Genomic DNA, 15,755 nt, shown 5'->3' on the forward strand with positions numbered 1-15,755 from the left:
TCCACCCCCGAGTCTAACATTTTATAGGGGGTCTCCTGAAGATGCAAAGAAAAGCCCTGCCAACTTGTGTGTGATGTGATCAGTATGAAAGAGCATGAACTATCCAAAAACGCTCCCCAAAGAACCCGGGTGAGAGTCACTAGTACAAAACCCCCACGGACACACTTCTAGTGAGAGACCTTCCAAACTGTATCGTATACCATGAGTATTCGATAACGTATTTGAAAGTGTCAAAACAAATTCAGCATTAATTAGCTTTCCCCATTTCAATGCCCCGATAATCACTGCAGTCCGTACTGTTTCTGAATACTGAAGAGTTTGTTTCGGTATAGTCGGTGGCCCATATGAAGATTGAAAACCAGGAATGGGTTTCCTTAATGGCAATTACTACTGCTGTACCAGATGAAGGTTATCAGTCCAAGGACATGGCAGTTCAACGAGTAAGGTCATGGTGATTTCCACTCACGTCCCTTTGAGTTTCAGAGGCCTGATTCACTCATGAGTCAGCCCAGAGACCCAAGCTGTTTACACTGCTTTCTTTTTAAATTCGATGCTCTTTCTTGCAGAGTCCTTTACCTCTCTATGCAGAATTCCTGCACTCTGATGAAAAAGATCTGGCCAAGAGAGAGAAGTAAAGCAGAATGTTCTCCTTACAGCTAGGAATGTGCCACATACGGAGCACCAATGTACACCGGAACTAGTCTTAACAGGAAAAGGCAGCATTTGGTCATGTAATTGTAATGGCTGAGTCAGTAACACTTGGATAATAGCAAACATATTCCTGAGACTTGTCTTGACACAGAACCCCAAATAAAAAAACAGATGGGTGCCCTTTTGTATCAGATTATTAATAGTTGTTTAAATGACATCCATGTGTTTCCTTTACTCAGTAATACCAATTAAAAAAAAAGAGCTAAGTCAGGCCACAGTTTTCTCACGTTTTTCCTCATTGTTCAATGACGCTTCAACCGGTCTTCCAGCAGCTGACAGGACACAGCACCTGCTTTTATTCACAGAGACACCTCATTCTTTGAATTCAAGAGGTGTGTGTGCAACCAAGCTCCCTACTGCAGTATAAAAAAAGATGACTAGTGTATAAACAATGACACTATTTTAAAGCACAACAAGAGTGCCTTTCATAGATACGTTAGCACAGGATTAAGCAAAGTATTACTTACTGTATATTTATGGGTTATTATACACAAAATTCTAGATAACTCAAGATCTGCAGTTTAGCCTATCCGCTTATTAAGTTAGACAATTTTGTTTGTTCAGACCCATTTCTCCGAAGCACCCTCAACTTCCAAAAGCAGCTGAAGATAACTGTTCAAAGAAAGAACATCATTTTTGTAACCGATTGATCAGACAACAGCAGCATTTATTAATTATATTTTTTATCCCCCTTGACATAGGACTTAATAGCGACACTTACAAAGCTAACCGCCAACAGATCTAGCTGTTAATTGTCCGGTTCTTACATCGCGGAAAGAGGTTTCTATAAAAAATGCAGATCTAACGTCTGCTCGATAGGAGCTGTACAGTTCAGATAGTGAAACGGTCTCCACAAGATGCTGCCTCATTATTAAGTTCCAGCAATTCAGCACCCATCAATCTCCATTCCAAGGCCTTCCTTTCGGGATAGAATTTCAGCTTCCTTCTCCTATAAATACACAGCAGCTAGCTGTAGTAAACAGGAAACTGGGGGCCAGCATGTCAAACATTTCAAAAGCCCAGACTACAATTCAGCTGAGGAAGTGGGAAGTAGAGGAGTCACATGGCCTCGCTGTTTTTTTTTTCACTCTGACAGAATTGTTTTTTCTCCCTGGATCAATGATGTCATTCTACTTTTCACATGTTCATCGGGATGGCTGGGAGCCTCTCTACAGCCTCCCTGTAGAGAGAATTTAAGGATCTCAATTTAGACCATGAGATGAGGAAGGCTGAAATTAAGGTTGAGTCACGAGAAACCTCAGTTAGTAGGACAGGGTTTTATAATAGGCATCCCAGTTTCCTGGTATGTTTTATTTTTTTATTCTGGAGCAGAGGACTAAAAACAGCAAAGCCTTCCTGGAAAAGACTGAAGAATGGAGCCAGAGATATTTATTTCATCACCTGTTTTCAAAATATTTGTTATAAACTATATAAGAACAATTAAAACGCATATCAATACATACTGTATGGTGTGCTTTAATATGTCTCAAGAAGATTTTGCACAGCCTAATTGTTAACCACCAGGATCTGTAGTTATGGTTAAGTGGAGATTAATTATTCTACCTCAAAAAATGCTGTTTCCCAGGCAATAAGAAACATTCAGTAGACAAAAGGGGCATAAAAAGAAAAAAAGATTTGAAGGCACAGCAATCTAGAGTATGAATAAACCTTATTATGAGGAGAACGGCACACACAATACTGACTTCACTTCCTGTATTAATAACCCAGATGACGATTCCCAGACTGAGGGTGGCAAAGTTCACCAGTGTATAATTTATTGCCTCAATACTAATTTTGTTCTTTATTCCCCGGAGAATGGATTGAAACAGCAGCAGTCCCAAGCAGCATGTAATAAACCACAAGAAGGAAAGGGAAGAAGTGCCTTTCAGAACAATCAACAGTTTGTTTCTGCAAATGGAAAAACGCCTCATTGACAAAGACGAGACAGGAATAAAAAAGAACCGAGCAGCAGCTTGGAGAAGCGATCAGGGGTTTGGACTCATAACTGGAAGGCCTTGGGTTCAAATCCCTCGTGAGAAACTGCCGTCGCAAATCACTTCACCTGGATTGTGACAGTAAAATCCTCTGCTGCATATAAGGGTGCAAACACAAGTCGCTTTGGATAAAAGCGTCGGCCAACTAAAAAGATGATGGGCAAGAGCTGGCCTTTGAAATAGCAGATCGGTATCCTGCACTTACACATTCCAGAACCAGCTTCCAGAAACGCCCCTCAGTATTCAGCACTGGATTTGACCACAAGAAGCAGAGCCCCAGTGTGCAACCAGAGAGGACGACTGAGCTGTGCAACAGTCTACTTCGAGCACAGGACGGGGGAAGCTTGCCGGCCTGTCCACAATGAGCTCATCTTCCAGATTTAGTCGGGAGGAGGCCATTTTCTTTTTCTGCCTCTTTTGTCTGTCTGATCTGTGACGATGCAAGGACTGTGAGCTCAGGGTTTCAGCAGTGTCACAGTCCACCTGTCACCTCCAACGGCAGGACAAATGGACAGGCAAATCCATAAAGCAGGCAAAAACAAGCATCTATATTTTTTAAGCATTTGTTAAATATAAGGTTTAAACTGAAGACATATCATGGCCTAAGTATATCAGTTTTTATACTATAATAAAAATAATAATAATAATAATAAACTTTATTTTATATAGCGCCTTTAAAGGTGGCTTCTCAAAGCGCTTTACAGGGTGACAATAACAATAAATAAGGAGATTTCACAAGATAAGACACAATTACAATTACAACAATAACAATAGAGGAGACCGTGGAAGGTGGTACTAAGAAGAGCAGAGGGGTGAAGAATGGAACCAGTTAAGTAAAGGCTTTTCTGAAGAAGAAGGTTTTGAGTCTGGATTTGAAGGAGTTTAGAGAAGGTGACTCTCTGATATCCTTGGGCAAAGAGTTCTAGAGCTTGGGGGCATAGTAGGAGAAGGCCCTGTCGCCCATACAATGTAGACGGGCTTGGGGGACAATAAGGAGGCAGAATTTGAAGAGTGGAGGTTGTGAGGTGGGGAGTAGGGCGATAAAAGTTCTGACAGGTATTGAGGTGCCAAGCCATGTAAAGCCTTATAGGTGAGCATGAGGATTTTAAAGTCTACGCGGAATTTGACCGGAAGCCAGTGCGAGGACTCCAGGATAGGAGTAATGTGAACACTTGCACTAGACCTGGTCAGGATTCTGGCTGCTGTATTTTGGACATACTGCAGTTTGTTCAGAGTAGATTCTTGCCAAAACCTCTTATTGAGGGATGTCAACTTAATATCAACTAATCAGGGACATGTACTCTATGCTGCAGAGTGACACTGTCCTTTATCTGTATGTTTGAGCTCTTACTGATTTTTTCCAGGTCCAGAGATCTGGCTTGAAATCACTGAAAAGCTGAGCTGAGATTTGAATAATGTTCTCCTTCAACAATTCAATAAAGGGGTATTCAATCTGCAGAGTGTCTTCTGAGCATGGCAAGCCCAATGTGGCCTCTTCTATGACATCAGGTCAAGTATTTCTGTATTGCCAGTCCTAGCAGACCTCCTATCTCACAATTTGGAGCCTCCCCTGAATCATTACCCTGGCTTGAATTCAACTGATTTCCACTGGGAGATACAAATCAAATTACTTTCATCCATTGCCTAATGTAGTCCTTTGCAAAGTAAATAGAGCTAATTTGGCTGTACTGTAATCCATCACTCTACCATATCAATGGGAGCAGATGGAAGCTCAGAATTAATCATTTTCACCAGCCATTACACAGTGCCCAGGACAACCCATTCGGCAGAACAGCAGCGTGCTTTTTACACACATAAGGGGATATTTAAAATGCACTCGGTGGATGATCGCGGATGTAGGTCAGAAATAACTTTAAAAAGCCGGCCGAGCAGTAGAGTCTCATGAATTTTATATGAAACATGCCCAAGACTACCAGCTCCCTGCAGTAATGTCTGCTCTGAAGCAAGATATCACCAACAGGACACATCAGTTAGGACTTTGGATCTGCTTCTTCCAAATCCCTTAATGCCCTTTTTTTTAATAAATTCCACACATGTAAAAGCCCAAAATGACTAACAGCTCTCACATGAACTTCTGCAAAGCATTTTTATCCCTCAACCAAATTGCCACAAGATACTTACAGCAACAAAGACCATAAAAGTGTCATCCTCACTAAAACAAACAGCATTCAGCAGACGTCAGAGGCCGAAGGGAACCGCTTCCTCATTCAGATAGCGCAGAACAGTAGGCAATGGGTATATTTATATACTTTCAGAAGTTTTCTGCTTCTCCATTCCCTAGGGTTTCTCTCAATTTCAGAAAACTAAAGCAGTCCAGGACACATGGCCTGATTGATGGCAATAAAAGCCGGCTGGTTGCAGATGTAAATTCCTACACTCCGACATGCATTGGTTTTATTCTTTCACCAAGGTCTAGAGGCTGGGCCTTCCTTACAGTGGCGAATCAGAGGGGTGCTAGTCCTGGTGTGGATTTTTGCAACGGATTCCCACAGTTCGCTCAAACAGCTCGAATGCACCGTGCACTGGACCCTTTCCCAACTCCTAAGCCGTTTTTAGAGAGACAGGGATTCATCCTCTTAGTAACCATAAGGGAGGGGATTTAGGACTTTATTTAGTGCCATTTAGAAAAGATTACCCCTTAATTGCAGTGCATGGATGGTCACAAATGAAAAGGCTGAAAAGAAACACGATGCAAAATAGGGGGAATGCCAGAGAAGAGGCAGTGGAGAAGTGGGGTGCAGGACAGGACAACTGGTTCACAAGACTCCCAGGCTCCCAATAGGCTAGCAGATAAGGGCCTCGGCATACAAACACGCAGACGGCCCTCCTTGGGTGAGAAAGGATAAGATGCAGGTCTTTAATTTCAGGCCTCATCAGCAAGCAGCTGCTGTCTCTTTGCACGGCTAACACTTTCCTGAGCCAAAACACAAAACCCCGCATTCATCAGCATGCAAATCAGCAGGTTTAGCGGCCAGAACAGGGCCAGTGGCGAGCAGTGAAAGCATTAAATGACCTGGTCACGTAATCAATGCAAATTCTCACCGCCATCATGTTGTACGCACGGATTCAAAGGGAAAACCCCATATCAAAATTCATCTTGATGTTCCTGCCCACTGTGTTGACAAACAGAGAGCATCTGAGGAAGGGAGATTCTATCCTGCACCTAGCTGAGCACTGTTAAAGCAGTCTGAATTATTTCAAGTCTTCTCAGCCCCAGTCTGCATGCATCCAAGCACGTGAACAAAAACTTCAGCGCAACAGGTGCTCGTTCAGCAGGCTTTGTCCAGAATGATTTTCTAAAGGGAGACATCTAAGATTTTTTATTACACGGCATTTGTAGAACAATTTTGAAGCCCTGTCATCTGCATTTACGTTCATTATTTGTCCTTGCTTTTCTTTCTAGGCTTTTGGAAGTACAGAGAATGTTTGTTTAACGGAATACATTCCGATGTAAGTTACAAGGCTTTTGTAAAGCTTGTTATGGGAAAGACTGGCAGGGGTGTCTAAAAGAAATCCACTTGTGTTAAGAGTTAGTTTTAGTCTAGAGGAGGGGCAGCCCAAGCTTGTTTAAAAATGGAGCTTTGGTATGAAAGCTTGGGAACCCATTCCTTTAGTTTTCCTGGGATTGTTTCTGCATTCACACAAGAAGTACATGCTTTTCAAACTAATGGCTTTGCAAACTAACAATCAAAATTAAACTCTGTATTTGGAGAGGAATGCAGTATTGGTTAACAGACTGATCACACGCATATGTCTTAATAAGAATAGGTATTTCAAGAAAACAAAGGGTAAACAACAGAACCGATTCCTGCTTTGCGATGCCTTCATGCAATATTCACAAACCCAAGATTTGTTAACTTCCAAGATGACAAAACAAGCGAAAGGCAAATAAGCCCCCATTGACTGAGGTTTACACGGCATGCTGAAATGCGCTGCTGGTTGTTCATGAAATTCCAGCACACAATCCCCCAGCTGCTCTCACGGGCATTTAAGCAAGAAAAGGAAGGGATGAATGCCTTCGCTGTGTTCTCTGACACCCTCGACAATGCCAGAGGTCTGAGCAACATCAGCTCTTTGTAATGTTAACAGGATTGGGAAGGGGAGAAGAAGGCAGGGTGTTTGCTTGGCGAAACAGTCCACTAACTCATGAGAGTGCGTACACGGAGTTTAGTCCCTAACGTTAAGGCACGGTATGGCCTTGTTTTCTTTTCCCAAACTAATCTAAAGGGCCTTGACATCTTTATGGTCTCCTATCCTCTTCCTGACATTCCCAGAAGACCCGCAAAGGCCATAAATGCAAGTAAAAGGGAGCACGTTTAAGCATGGGGTTTCTATTAGCAGGAAAAATACAATTCAAAATTCAGATGCATTAAAGTGATCATTCCGGGTTTGGTTTCGTTCTGATTTTGTGAATGGATTGTTTCGAACCCGGACTGAGCACACTGCGTTGTAACCGATAAAAAGAACATTACAAAAGACTTTAATGAGTAACCACGCTACAGCTATGACACTCAAATGTCCCATACATTTCATACATGTAAACAAATACATTCGGATTTGGTAATGAATGATATGCAAAATTGTCCAGAGTTTACAAAACTATATAATGTTCTTTAAATTTACATGGTGTAAATAAACAATGGAACTCCTATAATTATTTTTATAATAATTTAAATGATTTTCCATTCTGCTTAAAACATTAAACAATAAGTCAATAACAAAACTATTGATCAGTCATTGATCAGTTTCAATGGGCTCTTTTATTTTTTGCATGCAAATTCAGAGATAAAAAAACATCCTTTCATCACAACTGTTCTTAATTTCTCACCGAAATAAGATTAATTACTAACCCAATCAATTTCTGCAGGAAATTAAGTTCCTGTTTTTCATGCTGGGACTTTTTAATATCCAGTTATGGATTAATTGCTCCAGCATGAATGGCAATCAACAAGACAAATACAAACACTTTGATGGAGTGGTATGAGTATAATTTGCAGGGATAATCTTTCCAGGAATGTTGACCCACGCTTTTAGAGACAACTGTTTCTCTGCACATCTCAGTCGCCTAAGAGCAGTGCATTGATCGGGCGCCTGCAAAAAAAATTGAAGACAACACGCCCTTAATCAGTGAAGGTCACTGGCAGAGGCTCAGACTGGGAACTCACTGTGGAGCAGCAGTCTGTTCGGAGGAGACACCACAAAGCAAAACACTCAGTGACCTGAAACTAATGCCACAGCAGATGGAGGAATTAATCGTGAGCAGGACAGGGAGAGCAGCGCTGATAATAATGTATCAACACTTCACAAACTCAAGCTAAACGTGGAATATATGAAGGGTGGGCCACCTGCTCCTCAAGAACAAGGGCAAAAGTTAAAAGTGAAACGAGAAAAGGTCACAGCCCAGGAATGGCATGCACAGAGATGATTAAACAAGGCCTATGGCAGCCCAAAAGTGAAAACCACACCAGCTGACGGGAAATGTATAACAGTGTGTCACAGCAGAAACAACAGGTTTTACTTAATTGCAGTATTTTTTGTAGTACTGTATGTTAAAAATCGATGGGTTACTCAAAATAGAGCAGCATTAAAATACAGGAATGCACATGATTGATTTTATGAAAAGATGTTGCAACTGAACACAAGCATTTTTACAAATGAGAGGGACATACATCTGTATGTAATCTGTATTCTAAAGAACCAACATCTGGGCATAACATTGTACTACCAAATGATCTATTACTATTATTTAAATATTACTGTTCTGATACTTACCCATAGAGCTTTTCAGCATTTATTCCAAGACATACAATGATCAGAAAGGTTGGCCCATTAAGCAGTGCCGAACAAAAGCTACAGCAGTAGACAATAACAGGTTCAAAAGCACCTAACGCAAGATGACACAAACAGGAAACTAGGCAAACCAGCAAAGGTTCAGAGTTCCAACCCTACTTCAGATGGAAATAAGATGGCCAATCGCCGCTCAAAATTCAAGCCGACAGCAGTGTTCTGCCACTGCAGTTCAGGTTACCATGCTGTTGAAGACAACACCCTGGTTTCTTTAAAAAAAAAAAGGCTGGATTCTTGGAACAATTAACTGCCAACTACCAAATGGGCTAGACAGGCCGAACGACCTTCTCACGTTTTGAATCTTTCTGATTTGCTTAAGTTCTTAGTCTTGCTCATTAAAAACACAAGACTTTCATGAGCTTGAGAGGAACTCGCCCTGCCTCTGTGAGTTACATGCAGTACAGTACATGCGTGACACTATTTGGCATTATTTTGAATTAAACTAAGGGGTTTTGGGACTAAAAATAAAAACACTAAAAAACAAATCCTCTAAGTAAAAATACCAGATGTAATTGCCAGTCACATGCAAAAGCTTAATTTAAAGAGATGGGAGTTTTGATGACCTGTAATACAAACCACATTGCAAAGCACTAACAAATACAGAGCTGTTGCTAGGTGACAGCAATGCCCCCAGCAAGCTAACTTTAAACTATCAAATTAGCGGATGAGAACTGCGCAGATTCCTTACAGTTTTATTTTCCCCCGTTGGATATCTTTTTAAAATGCCATGACAAAACGTGGAAACAAAGTGCCTCGGGTTTCATTACAGCTCCTCATGTTCTCTAACCTCCTTCTCCACAGAGTTAAGAAGAAAGAGAACATCTGACCTTTAAAAGCACAGCAAACTTACTCAAAAATGCCTTTGCCAACTACGTGCTGACTGAGTGGAAGAAGGAGTTTAGTTCCTGAAGAAACTTTACTGGTGTCAATAAAGACTTCAGTTCAGAGGTCAAATTCGAATGTAATATAATTGCATGTAATTGCAAAAGTCGTCTTTTCTCAAATATTTTTCCAAATAAGTCATTTTATCATTATTATTATTACAATTTGAATAATTTTCTTGTCTCATTTACCCAGCTGGACAAAAAAATACAACTTCTCTAAACAGTAAACAGAATTGAAAATCTAGTACTGTGGTTCTTAAGGATTCTGGGCTGTTTGCAGAAGTGTTAAGTAATCAAATTCTTTATCAGACAGCATTTGGGTGTGCATGAAAAACATATCTACGGAATGACTAAGCAGCATACATTTCCTAATATAATAAATAACAATTGTTACTTCCAAAAGAAACAGAATTTTTATGCACGGAATGTTGATCCTAAACGGAAAACAAAACTGTGTTGCAATACAATACCTAACGACATTGAAAGAGATACAGAAGATTAAGTGCAGAACAGGTTTCTTTTAACATGAACACACTGCAGTATCACTGTTGCCTTAATCCCTAATGAGGCCCATAGGAAGGTGCTCTATCAGGGATTAAATCACTCTGCTGCAGTCATTCTGCACTCTGGTAAATCCCTTTTAATCAACAAGCCCTGGGCAATTTTTCCAGTCAAAACCTTAAAGAAGGTAACAGCTATTTGTTTTTTATTTGATGGCCAGCACTAGGTCAACGTCAATTCTTAGACTTTGCGTATACTCTCGGCAATAAATCTGCTATATTCATACGAAAGTCTTTTATCGTCAGAGATATCCAACAACCAATCAGTACCATAATCACATTTGTTACATGAAGGGTCTGCGATGGAAAAAAAAAATCTGTTATGTTAAAGATGTACCCCTAGAAAATATAGAGGCAGACTGGATGAAATGCTGCAAAACAGACCCAGTGGAATACAAAGAGGCAAAATCGTCTGAGGCAGAAAAGCTCATCGTTCTCCTGCGTTTCCACCACAGCGCCAGCGAATGAGTTGCTGTACAGAGGAAGGCAGAACACGGTGCTATTTTTAGAGACTCCCATTCGTCCTTCCGAATGCCCTGCTGTCCCAGCCTGGGCTCACCTCACAGCAGACTGATGCTGGCTGAGATCTTCACAGAGCTTGGGCACAATCAACAGCTGCCTGCCCATTCCAGCCTACAGGGAGGGGCAGGCTGTAGAACTGGGCTTGACTGGATTCTCGTGATGCTAATAATAAAGGTAAAATCTCTCTTCGATGTGTTACTTCTGTCACCACGCCTCTTTATTAATTACACGACACAGGCTGAACCCTGTGAAGGGCTGGTTAATATTCAAGACACTTACTGAAGCATCTGAAAATAACAGCCTGTATCTGGCCAAATAAGGAATAACTGGGTTGTTTTGAAATTCTGCTGAATAAGTAGTAATTCAGCTACTTTGGAAATTCCTGTCCTTCCACAATAGGCTTTTTAACAATGTTCTTTAAGAAAAAGAGCTTTTCTTGTTCTTTTTTTTATTTTCTGCTGCTTTTGCTTTAAAAGATGGCAACGCAATTTGAGGTCATCAGGCAAAAATAGGTAGATTGCATAGCACAGAAGATATGGCTTTAGTAATGTCAGATTACGTCAAAGCCCAAGTCGAAAGCAACTGACCTCTAAACAGGAAAAGTGTTATCCGGGGAAGATCTCCATCTGGAAAGGTAATGTGAGCATAATATTAACAGCTTTTTAAACTATTACAGTTGGTATTTGCTCATTACTTCTACGTGAAACCAGCCATCAGGGCTGAGCAAACTATGAAACCCTTCATTAAAGTCGTAGGTTTAATTCCAGCACACAGAGGAAGATCAAGCATCGTGATACGATGCTTAGCCTGCTCAGCTCATTAACTAATTAGCCTGGCTATTTTGGTTGACTCCAGTGAAGATGGGACACACAAATCACAGGGCCATTTAAGCCAGAGAACTACTGTACTGTATGTCGAGCAGGCTGTTTTAGCGAAGCATACACTTTCCAAAACAGACCACAGAAAATTATCTCGCGAACAGTTAATTCAACTCATTTCTGCTTCCCAAAGAGTTAAGCCTATTACATTTTCTTCATAACAGCCACATTCACCAGCCTGCATCTGGAATTGCGAACCGACTTTAAAAAGCCGAAAAAGACTTCGGATAATCAGACTGTGGTGGAAAGAGGGTTTCAGGCCATAATTTTCCTGTAAAACACTCATTTGTGTTGTCTTGGTTACCCGTTGAGACAGGCCAAACAACAGCTTGCTCTCCCTAAGTGTTGTGGGAGAGCCAGAGGAATGCATGGGAAATGAATCACTGTACAGGCAGCCTCACGGCCCCTTTCAGTCACAGACCGGCTGCCCAGCGAGAGGTGGAAACGCTGAAGTCACTGCCTGCAGCTCAGTGCTGGTTCCTCACCAGACCATCCCTCAGACTGTGCACCTAGGGGCTTTCTGCTGTCTGCACAAAGAGAGCTCCATTCTCCCCTGCATCGGAGAAGAGTGCATACACCCCGACTGTACTGCTGGAATACACTGAGAAACAATGAAAGGGCTTTGTGGTTCCTGTTCCGAGTTCCTACAATTTGTTTGAACAAAGAAAAAAAGAGACAAGACTACTCAAATACGCACACCCGCGGAGAAATAAACAAGACCCAACACTGAGATGCAGTGTCTTCTGTGTTTGCTTGGCAATTACAGAAAATGTTTTTCCCCACATTTATTGAATCCTCGAATTATTGTAAAAAAACGATAACCGTTCCTTCACTTTCTAAATATCATACACTAATAATTTTTTGCTTAAAAAAAAAACTAAAAAAAGCTGAGCACTACAACACAGAGCTAATAACAATATCTAAAAAAAACCTTAGATAAATTGACATATACTGGGTATCATTGCAGATATTGGGTATGGATTATGTACTGAATATATACATATTCATCATGGTTATAGTTTCCCACTAAATGCAGATCTCCACATGTATAAATACTCCTAATGTAGTTTTTGTCTTGAAAGTATAATATTTATACTGAAAAATAACAGTAAAACAAAATGCCCTACCAAAGTAAAATACTCTGCTATTTCTTGCCCTATAAATCTTTTGTTCTTGAGGCACTCTAGCACTATAGAGGCGTTCTGTTTCTCACACTGCAGTGAAAACCACCAACGAGCTCCATATTTGACTTTCAAACTAATGAAAATCAGAACAGTGACGCAGAGCACTCTACATTTTAGGAAGAAATAAAAGGCATAAACTGTACATAAAGGCTTGCCAAAGCACTTCCTTTTGCAGACTGGCATCCTCAGACGAATCTTAAACGTTTGTCTGAACCTGCTAATCTTATATAATCGACATCACCAGTTTACCGCCTGTTGAGGCTGCAGACACTCATTCTGGCGCGAAAATAACTTGATCCTTCAGGGTTCCCCCTCCACCAGGGAACCCACCAGCATTCCTCACATTCCACCACGGTCAAAACTTGTCCGTCCATTCCTCGACGCACTTTAAACTCACTGGTCGACTGGTCTCAGACTGGCTTAACCGTCTAACAATAAGGCGCTTCAGTTTGTGCAGCGCCCAATCTCAAGATAAACACCCTATATACATTTTAATGTAACTAGCAGGTACATTAAAATTAAAAAGGGCAACTTCAATAGCTTTCACTTACTATATATTAGTCTATATTCATATATGACATTCTAGAGGAGGCATTTAGGTTATATATATATACATGTGTGTGTAAAATCAAAACATGAAAATCTACCAGATTTAATAGCTGACTAAAATGCGAGGTTATCTCAACGTTATCCAAGCCAAATTCGTCTTCCCTTCCATAATCAGCCGGCCGCCCTGTAGAGGGCGATAGATCTAATCGAGGGGAAACAAAAACTGCAATAAAGGTTCAAAAACGGAACAAAAATCCGGTTGAACCCGTTTAAAAACATAACAAAAAATCTAAATGAACGAATCCCGACTTCTGTTTCTTCGTTCAAACGTTTCTGAAGAGCTGTAGTTGTAAAGATACCATTCAAACGAGAACGCGAACTCCTCTTGCAAATGGATACGCCTAGTTTTTCGTTGAAAGTTTATGCTACAAAATGCTTCTGCATCTCTTTTGACGTTATAAAGAAAACTTAAACTGCCAAACTGAATTCGGACACCCTATATATAGTTGCATATAAAAGACAACATAACCCCGGAGGTGGGGTGGAGACTGAATGCGACAAACTGAATCTGGTGATCGTCAAGTGCCACACCAGCAACACCGATATCTAGGGCTACAGCGTTGGAGATGCCAACGTTTTTAACCCTGAAAAGACGATCTTGTTTTAACGGAAACGGGGACAGCTGAGGACATAATCCCTCTCCCGACGGATGTAGTGCGTATCTTTCCCAAGAAAACGTTTTTTTAAAAAAAACCAACAACCCCCTGTCTTAACCGATATTCCTTTTGACAGCTGAAGACCAAGCTGAATCAGCGACTTGCCGAGAAATGTTTCACCGCCTGCGCAACAACGTTGCGGGCAAACATTTCTGTTTGTTTCTTTTTTTTTTATTACAATGTATCCCGTACCTCTTTGAGCTGGTCCAGCTCCTGCCGGACGGTCTCGTACTCGGCTTCCAGGTCGTCATACTGCTGCTTCAGCTGCTGCTTCTCCTCCAGCACCGCCAGCCCGTACTCGGCAGCCTGGATCTTCTCCCGGGTCGTCTCGCTCAGCTCCCGGGACAGCCGCTCCACCTCCGCCCGGAGCCACTGCGGTCCGGCGTCCGGCACCACCACCGACCCGGGATACTCGTCCACGGACATCTTGATCTCGGCTGGCCGGCGGCACACGCAAGCGGGGTGGGGATCTAAAAGCAGTGAGCAGAGAAGCTTGAACCGGATCCCTCGCCTCTGGAACGACCGCAAACGCCCCTTCTGATTTTAAAAAAAGGGGGTTTTAAAGTCTTCTGCGTTTGAACTGCATGTTTGCTCTCCTTCCCTAGCAGTTGCTGTATTTCAGCCCTTCCGCTTTTTTTGTTTCATACGCGAAAACCAGCCCTTTTTTTTTCTTCCCCCCAGACCGTTATACTGGTCTCTTTTAAATCTAGTTCATGGTTGCGGCTTCTGGTGCCCTGAGCTTCTCCTCCTGCTCAGTTAATACTGACGGGAGGGGGGGGCTGCGGACTGTCGTGAAGTCATCCCCTGGGATGCGCTCCAAGGGAGCGTTGGCGCATACCGGGAGATGCAGTGCTCTTGTCGGCTGTAACTACAGCGCGACGGGTCAAAAGAACTCCAACTCCCATGATCCATTGCTAGTTTGTACATGTGGACAGCTCACTCGCTGCCAGAAGCTGTAACGCTCGCTTTGACTACTATATGGAATATGTGGAGGGCGGCAGAAGCCCGAAGAGTGAGCGGTAGCGCCACCTTCAGGTTAAAAAAAACGGATATTTTATACCGCTGTCTGCATTTACAGGCAGGCCCGGTCAGAGATGAGCTACGGTGCGTGGAAAACTGCATTTGGGAATTGGTATTTAGAGTCCTTCGGTAGTATTAAGTCGTTAAACCTGATTGCATTCGAGCGTGTGTTCAATGACAAGGAAACGATTTTATTATCGGTTACAGTTTTGTAAATGAACGTAACGAATACCGATTTGTCTTATTGAGTTCTTCATTATAAATATATCAAATGTATTGTATTTAACCTATACTGTACCTTGCGTATTACGAAAGCAGACCAAAAGTAGATTATGTCAACGAGGGTAAATCAGTACTTCGTAATGTATCTGACGAAGGTTTGCGTTCAAGATCTTGTACACGTTTGACTTCGAAACCACAGAGTTTAAAGAATTATCTTTCACGTTTCCACTACTACAAGGATTTAAATTTTGCACTGCCAGCAGAACGTCATTAACTGTGATGTGGTGTAGTATTATCATAATAATTCATTGCATTGTATGTCGTGTTTTCATCCCAAAGGATCCCAAAGCACTTTACACATAAGAGGGGACTCACTTTGGCACCTGGATGCCATTATCGGCCACTATACCGCAGATCAGTTGAAGAAGTGAGAAGTTACTTGTAAAAGCCCTGAGCGCGATTTAACTTGAATCCCAAGGTGAACAACACCCGTACTCTTACAAACAGCGCACAGTGATCCTTAATGACCACGTATCTAAGACTACCGTCTTACATCTCAGCAGCAGGATGACACTTGTTACTGCAGTTCTGACACGTGGGAATTGATGGTACAATCCCTTAGAGATGGGGAGTGCACCACTGTTTCT

At 41.8% G+C, this 15,755-nt stretch overlaps 1 protein-coding gene across 2 annotated transcripts in view; it reads right to left on the minus strand.

The window, feature by feature from the left end:
* LOC148662135 (protein bicaudal D homolog 2-like) overlaps positions 1 to 14,719 on the minus strand; it is a 65,772-nt gene extending 51,053 nt beyond the window's left edge. The window contains exon 1 of one of the 2 annotated variants that reach the window (XM_088636938.1): positions 14,059 to 14,719. In XM_088636938.1, the coding sequence (XP_088493064.1) occupies positions 14,059 to 14,292 (234 nt within the window). In that variant the 5' untranslated portion in view covers positions 14,293 to 14,719. The remainder of the gene's footprint in view (positions 1 to 14,058) is intronic. The other variant, XM_088636939.1, reaches the window with a different exon arrangement.
* Between the last annotated feature and the right edge of the window lie 1,036 nt (positions 14,720 to 15,755).

The sequence above is a fragment of the Lepisosteus platostomus genome, chromosome 6 (genome assembly GCF_059453375.1).
Source record: "Lepisosteus platostomus isolate fLepPlt1 chromosome 6, fLepPlt1.hap1, whole genome shotgun sequence".
Taxonomy (NCBI): domain Eukaryota; kingdom Metazoa; phylum Chordata; class Actinopteri; order Semionotiformes; family Lepisosteidae; genus Lepisosteus; species Lepisosteus platostomus.